This window comes from Aythya ferina, assembly GCF_964211825.1.
Source record: "Aythya ferina genome assembly, chromosome: 20".
Lineage (NCBI taxonomy): Eukaryota > Metazoa > Chordata > Aves > Anseriformes > Anatidae > Aythya > Aythya ferina.
The window spans coordinates 10223479-10231599 of NC_140318.1; the positions used below are offsets into that span (position 1 = coordinate 10223479).

At 44.0% G+C, this 8121-nt stretch overlaps 1 protein-coding gene across 3 annotated transcripts in view; it reads right to left on the bottom strand.

Annotated features, from left to right (window-relative positions):
* Positions 1-8120, bottom strand: part of PNPLA7 (patatin like domain 7, lysophospholipase) — a 127210-nt gene extending 119090 nt beyond the window's left edge. Inside the window, exons 1-7 of one of the 3 annotated variants that reach the window (XM_084494425.1) lie at positions 7941-8120; positions 7710-7767; positions 5334-5399; positions 4812-4899; positions 4077-4159; positions 1447-1535; positions 882-1022 (exon numbers count right to left, since the gene is read on the bottom strand). In XM_084494425.1, coding sequence (XP_084350551.1) covers positions 882-1022; positions 1447-1535; positions 4077-4159; positions 4812-4899; positions 5334-5399; positions 7710-7748 — 506 coding nt within the window. In that variant the 5' untranslated portion in view covers positions 7749-7767; positions 7941-8120. Of the gene's footprint in view, positions 1-881; positions 1023-1446; positions 1536-4076; positions 4160-4811; positions 4900-5333; positions 5400-5983; positions 6283-7709; positions 7768-7940 lie in introns of those variants that run through there. The other 2 variants (XM_084494427.1, XM_084494426.1) reach the window with 2 other exon arrangements.
* Between the last annotated feature and the right edge of the window lies 1 nt (position 8121).

Sequence of the window (8121 nt, forward strand, 5' to 3'; positions counted from 1 at the left end):
AACTGGACTCCCGTGACAGTGAAACAAGTTAATCACCACTAGGCAGACAGAAATCTCCATCTTAAACCTCAGCATTCTGTGCACAGCACCAGAAGGGCCTTCCATATAGTTCCATGAGCTCCCCTTTAACACAATCAAATTCTTCCGCAACATCAGTTAGTCACAGGACGTCAGAATTCCACAAGAGAAAGCTTAGATGACTTAAATAGTTCTTTTACTACAGTACCAAAGTAATTTTATTAGAGTACCAAAACATCTATTATGTATGACCTTCAGGACTAAATTAGATTGTAATAGGAAAAAAATTAACATATACAAACAAAACCAAAGTTTCAGATCTGAAACTTTTTGCTTTGTCAGCAATATCAACACAACTGAATTGGCACAATGACCTTCCTATCACCCCTCCAGAGGGCTGGGGGGATTAAGTTGGCTTTGATTTTATTTGTAACCTTTTTAGCTAGACAAGTAAAAAATTCTGCAGTTTAGCAAGTTGTCAATATGGCAGCCAATTAGTATTTACTAATTATGACAACGTTTGCACAAAAAATGGTCAGATACAGTCTAAAGGGAATTTAAAAAATGCACTAACAGAAATCTGTTCACATCAGAGAAATCTTACTATCTCCAAATTTAGGCACTAAACTGTCTCCCCAACCCACTCTATTTTCTTTTAATGCACTCCAATATTTTCTTAGTTTCTAGAAATTTGGAAACTATTTGACTTTTTCATCATGCTCAGGTGAAGTTTCTTTCAACTGCTTCAATACTCTGACCACACAGAGATAAATTTTAAGGCTTTAAATGAGGCAGCAAGAACATTTATATCACTTGAATATCCGTCAAAAGCAAAATAAAGTTATCTTTCCATTTAACATTACCTAACATTTTTAAGCATGTATAGGACTTCCGATGGCAAATGCGAGTTCTTTACATCAAATTCTGTCAGATCTGCCTCTAGCAGAGAGGGAGGTGGTTCCTTGGGCTGCAGAGTTGGACACTCCTTCTTGATACGCAGAATCCTACAAATCAAAACCCCAGAAGGTCAGGATGGCATCTCATCTGTCTTAGCAGCCAGTTGTACACGGGCACCATAGGCTGAGCACAATACCAAAAGCACACTATACCAAGTTACACATTATCAAATAGATAAAACAGCAGTGTTCCTCTGACTGCTCCCTTCCTGCCTTCTTCAGCAAAACTACAGACAATGCTGCAGGCACACCCACTCCATTTCAACAAACTTCCCAGCAGAATGCAAGGCCAGTGCCCAGCTGGGAGACCAAAGGATTGTGAAAAACAACAGCAATAGAAAAACACTGTGCTAGGGATTGGTTCCACACCCCATACACACAAACAAAACAAAACACCACCACACACAACTCAACAATACACACACAACAGCACCCATTGCATGAATTCTCCCCTTCCCTAAAGCCCAAGTACCTTTTTGCCAAATTTAAAACTTTTGCCCGTTTCCGCATCCTTTGGCGAGGCACTGTGTTCCCAACCAGAGAGTTCGGAAGGGTTGTAACCTAGGAGGAAGTAACAAAACCAGAAACATTTACTAAAAAACAAAACCTTAGCCCCAACCCTGCAAAAGATCTAAGTTATCTACCAGGTCATTAGAACATGAGTAGAGCGAGGCAATAATGTAGGACTGGACTGGAACAACACCTACTCCAGGATCACTTTCTTTCTAGACATAAAGCAGAGTATATTTTGATCTTGAAAAGCAACCACTACAGTGGTCATGGATGGTAGTGAAGAAAAAAAACCCTTAGCTATACAATTCTCACTTAGGAACACCCAACGTCAGGCAGAGAAGTAACATTTAAAGTTCCAGTATTCCTTTGGAGGCCTGATGTTAACACACCAGGGCCTGATTCATTTTTCAACTGGTGACAAACAGCAGCACAGACATGCAGCCAGTCTTTTGCTTCCTTTTCACAGTAACTAAGTGCCACCTTCTGGAGAATTGCAACAACTGCAAGACCAAGAAAATAATCTCAGTAGTAACTAAAGTATTACTGCTTTCCTCACACACACACACAAAAAAAAAAATAAAAAAATAAAAAATAAAAAAAATTTAAATTAGTTTGGAGACTTTTTTTCTTTTTCTTTCCTTTTTTTTTTTTTTTTAAAAAAAAAAAAAGAGTACAAGTTTGGCATTTTACCAAAAATGCATAAAGCATTCCACTACAAACAGCAGTTCGCAATATTCTATATATCTCATTCATAAAATGATTTCACCACGTGAAATTCTAAGCAGCTTTATATAAATGTGTCAGACAACATGAAAATTATGAAGTTCTGAATTTAAGAAGCACAGTCCAAGAACAATGCTCAGTTTTAAAAACAGCAGTGTCTACCATTAAGCCCAAATACCTGAGCAAAGCGCATGAGGTAGAGGGCTGCGGCAGCCCACGAGAGGAAGCGTCCCTCCACAAGCAGTGTCTGACAAAGCAAGGTTATTTATCCCTACCTTATTTCTCTACACGCTGTTAAGCAGTGTCTGTGTGAGCACACAGCTGGACTCGAGCAGGCTGTCCCACAGACAGCGAGGACGCCTGCAGCCCCACTCTGCTGGTGGTCCTGAAGGGGCCGCTCCAGCCCCCTCCTGCCTCGCAGGTCCCAGGGCCGGGGACCCCACCAGACCCAGGATCTGACACCGCAGGAGCACACATCGCAGTCAGGACTAAGCTGCCTTTTTCTTCCACCAGCCATTTGTATCTGACTACAAGCAAGCAATAACCATTTGCTACTCTGAAAAGAGTTCAGAGTCCCCATCTGAGTAAGATGCAGCTTTCCAAAGCCAGGCTCTCTCAATAACACTGTATGTACTAAAACTCCAAGAAGTTGCTCCATAGACTTTGGCACAGATGGTGCTGAGTAAGGAAATCACCTCAACACCCAGGCCCTATCGCATTTGGTTTTCTCACAAGCTTGCACATCTCTGCACTGACACAGCCATTCATTCCTCCTCTGAAAAGATTTGTTCTTTTAGCCACGGTGGTACTGTCAATTGGGGGAAAAAAGAATCTCACATTCAGCACACACTAAACAGCTTCAAGGGAAGCAAGGCAGGAACATTAACATCCTCAGTTAACTGACAACCAGACCATCAGTGGTGAAAACCTAGGATGCCTACACTAAGGCTAACCTAGTTAGTCACAGGAAATGTCTGTTCAAACCTTCTTGTTACAAGTGAAAAAGACAAAGTGAAACTGTAAAGACAAAAAAAAAAAAAAAAAAAAGAGAGAGAGAGAGAGAAGTAAGTATCAGAAAGGCAGCCACAGACTTTAAGGATTTAACTAACTTGTCAGCCAGAGTCAAACTAGATCCCATGCAGGAACTGACTTCTGACTGACAGAAAATTCAAGGAGACTTTTTAGAATAATAGGGCACAAACAACATCAGGACAGGAAACCTAGGGCACACACAAAATTCCTTGCTGCAATCTAAGGCAAAGTTCAATCACTGGATAAAGCCCTCTGAAACAGTCTATAATTATAGTCTGAAAGTCTTATTTGTAATTCAAGAAAACAAGGGCTCATATATTGAAGTGGTTAGTGCTGTTCATAAGTAGACTGCAGAAAAATAAATCTGAGTACGTGCTCCCCAAATAGACTGGCCATCTCCTAACATGGGAAAGACAGTGTCAGCTTTGAACATAAGGACCGCACTAGAAGTCATTATCTGAAAAGGACAATCCTGAATATAGACACTGAAAATCTTGAATATAATTCTAAATATAGAAAAAGATAGGTAGATTATGATGGATAATCAACCATCAATTCCATAGAGGAGTATTCTTTGATTCACCACTATCCTTGATGTCTGAAAATATTCCTGAAGGAGGTAAGGTTTAATCAGAAAGAGAAGCTTTTGCTGTTCCATTCGCAATTCTGGCAAGATTCCAGGAGTTCTGACATGTCCCCAAAATTTCAAGGAAGCTTAATGGGTCAAAGATCCTGAGCCGGACTAAGCAAGCAAAATGTTTCAAAATTTACCAGACCTCCTAAACTGGATCTTTTTAATCTTTACGTCCCTCCAACCATGCCAAACATTCTTACCTTTCTCATGATCTTCCGCCCATAGAACATCACTTTGTCTCGTTTGCGAAATCTGTATTGAGGCACATGTGGTTGAAGTTGTTCTAAAACAGACAAGTTTCCCATCAGAAACCATCTGCAGCTTTATGTTACAGGCAGAAAGAAGACTAAGCACGAGTTGTCAGCTTCGTTACTTCCTTAATAGCCACAGTTCGTGTCTGCTAAGAAACAAACTATTGTGGCCAGCACTTCAAATTCAAACCCGCACAAGGCACCTCACGATTCAGCTCCAGTTAGCCAAGCCAGACTAGAGATGAGCTAGCTTAAGGCTCCACCTAATCACTGGGGAAGGTAAAAAGACTCTCTAAACAGGCAGAGAGATCAGGGGACTTTACGATCACAAAAGGAAACCTCCAGTTCACTGATGTCTCATTATTTTAACAGTGAAGTCACAGCAGGCTTGAAATTATTTGTAAGCCAAGTGACATTAAGGCTATCACACACTAGAGAAACAAAAGTCTCCAGTGTCCTGCACAAGACAGTTATGAATTTGACATTCAGAGCTGGGTAAGTGTATCAATGCAAGTTCTTTATCCTGTTAAAGCTTTTTTTTTCTGCAGAAGCCACTACCTTCACAGCAAAAAGTTATTACAAATTGACCCAGAATTTACCACATAATGCTACAAAAAATACTGAAGGTTACTGAGAAAAAAATACTGAGAAAACTGTTTTTAAACATTGTTGTTGAGTACTTACTAGACTGTTTCACTCTTCTATAGATGACAATCACAACAGTCCCTATCAGAAGCAAAGCAACTGCAGCTCCAATTGCGATTCCAGTCAGCTGTGGGAAGAATTTACAGGGGAAACAAATTAATGACTTTTGTAGTTGAAAGTTATTTTATGTTTTGGAGAACACTTAGCTCAGTAAGTGGCCTGAATATCACACACATTCACAAATATTTCATTTTTAACTAAAACATCACACATACAAGAAGTTTAAATTTAAATTATATCAGTGCTTCATAAGCTTATATGCGAAATATTCAGCATTCTTCCCCTAAAGATCTATGAACTGATGAGCTAAATATACATGGGATGAAATAAGAGGAATTAATTCCTGCCTCATGCACAGCAACAATAAGGAAACAAAAACTCCTCCTCTCAGTCTACTCAGACTTCAGCTTTGACAAAGCAGAGTTCTTGGAGCTTACAAGCAATTGCACACTATTTATGCACACACAATCTTTCATCCAGTTGATTAAAGCTGTACATTACCATAGTAGTCTGTATTCTGTCTTCTACAAATTGAAGAATTCGTGTTCCACCTGCTGGTAACACAGCCTAGCACCAAAAGGAAAGTGAAATTAGTTTCCCACAACAGGCAAAAAGCCTCCATAAAAACATCTCAGTGTCTGCTCTGCCATACACAATACAACTTGATAGTATTTTCCAATGTCTTTCTTTCAACTATCATCCACTCTGAAACACAACACATTCAGTGGAGAGGGGCCAGTACTGGAGTTTATATTGGTGTCAGTTCCTAAACCATGCTAAAACAGGGTCAAACAGGGAGATGATGGCTTTTTTTTTTTAATGACGATGTTACTCAGAGCAATAAGGATAAGAGTGGAATGTAAAGAATTTTAAGAGACTAAGAAAATAAGCAATAAAATGGCAGATGAAATTCAGCATAAACAAGGAAGATTTGCACATGGGATTTGCTCTAACTCAGGTATACAGCCCTGGAACCTATCCTGACTGTTGCTATTCTGGGAAAAAAATGTGAAAGTTATAAAAGCTGTAAGTTTGACAGCTCAAAACTTCCCTGAGCGGAGGTAAAAAGCAAACCAAATATTAGGAACAAGTAGGAAACTAAAAAGAGTGTAAGAACACACCAGCCAGTAAGTCTTAAGTCCGACTCAAACCTTACAAGTTCTTGAATCTTATTTTTTGGTCCCAATTTTTGCCCTCAGTTCCAGATTTGGATGGTGTCTTAATTTATCTTTGCAACCAAAAGAAAACTGGAAGCGCACGCTGGGAGTCACCAAACCACGAGAGTCTCTCTCATCAAAGTTCATTGCGGGTTTGCAGTGCCTGACCAGCCAATGCTTGCAGATGAGAGTTTATCTTCTGAGGCTGCTTTAACACAGCGTACCAACAACGTTCCCAACATCCTCAACTATCGCTGTTATCAGTGTCAGGCTGTCATTAGTGGGATGGCAGTGAAAAGTCACAATAAAAAAAAACAACATTGAAAAGCTGTTAGCCACCAATACAGTCTGGCAAAGCCCAGTGAGTTTGCACTATTAGTCAGTTGTGGTCACTCAGTTTGTTTCTCCTTGACAGCGTTGGGGTTACACAGAGTTCTGCTACTATCCAGGCCTGTACGAGCTCAAATAACACGGAAAACAGGAGTTGCCAACTGACTGTCACATTGCTGCTACATGAGAAGAAACAAGTTCACGACAAACCAAAATGCACACACAGAGCCCTCACATCACAGTACAAAAAGTCAGTACTGGAAAGAAAAAATTCAGACCTCCAGAAGAAACTGAGAGGCTCATGTGTGGTTTATTACAAACACCAGCGTGAATAACGTTCCCCCCACAGCATGGGGAGACTTGCAAACACTGGCGATCCTTTGGCAACAGCAGGGAAAGCCAACAAGCAGGATCTGACCTCACAGGCACCACAGCCATGTAAGTAGTTGTTCGTAAGAAAACAGCCCCTGGGACAGCTGTGAAATTGTTAAATCACCAGCCCTGCACAGCCACAACATCCCACGGCTGCAGGACGGAGCCTCCACTACCAGCACCTGCGTTCAACAACTTCACGTCGTCCTCAGAAGCCTTCAGACAACACTCGGACACAAAACTTGTTTGGAACATCCCTGAGAGGACCAGCACGTCGCTGGAAAATGAAGCGGTGATAGACTAAGTATGTAGTGACGTGAAAACAACTTGTCTGCTTTTTCCCGAGGTTTAATTCTCATTTTCTTAATGAAAATTTCACCATAGATAAAAACACAGAGCTACGTCAGTAAGGCTCACACCCATCCAGAGTACGGCGCACAGACGGCGCAGCTCCAGCGGGAGCTCCAGAACTTTGCATCGCAATCAAAGATAAACAGCGAGCCGTGCCCCGCAGGGAGGGGTGCGAAGCCTCCCCGGGTGCAGAAAGCAGGGCCTTAAATTAGAAATCCCCCGAACAGGCTTCCCTTTGCACACCTGGCCGCATGCCTATGGTTTGACTAGATGCTGGATTTTCACAAGAAAATGCCGTTTGCCTGCATACAAGCATGCCGTGTGTGGCTTTTAGATCCAACAGCGACCAGTTCCCATCGCAGCCCCTGTGTGGCATTAGGGGAAGAGCAACGAGTCCCGGAGGGACTGACCACCAAGCAGAGGGCACGGAGGGGCCACAGCCGGGAACACGGCGCAGAGAGCGGAGGGCTTGTGGCGAAAATAAACCGAAAAATGGTAAAATACAACACGGCGAGAGCAGCACCGATCCTGAGGCGTCGGGACGGTGAAACCCACGGGGGGACAGGTCCGAAACGGCAGCACCGCCCGCAGCACGGCCGTGACGGAGAAACGGCACAGAGACACCGGCCACCCCGGCACCCCCGGCACCCCCCGGTACCCCCCGTACCTCCAGGCCGGTGCCGTTGCCCTCCTCCTCCTCCTCCATGCCTGGCGGTGCCGGGGCCCTGAGGGAAGAAGCCCAGAGCTCAGCGGGGACAGCGACCGCGCCCCACCCCCACCCCCCCCCCGCACTCATTTTGGGGCCAAAAACCCCGAACCCGCGGGCGGGGGCCGCGCGGCGCCCACCTCCCCCAACGGCTCCCTAGGAAGGCTCCGCTGCCCCGCCGCGCTCACGCACCTCACACTGCGGGGAGCGAGCGGGGAGCCGCGCTGCGGGCAGGCGGTAGCCGGGGGGGGTCGGTACCGGCACCGGCACCGCCGGGAGCCCCCGGGCGGCCCCGCGCTGCGAACGGGGCCGAGCGGAGCCGAACGCAGCCGAGCGGGGCCGAAGCCAGGCCCGGCCCCGCCCCCGCCGCTGA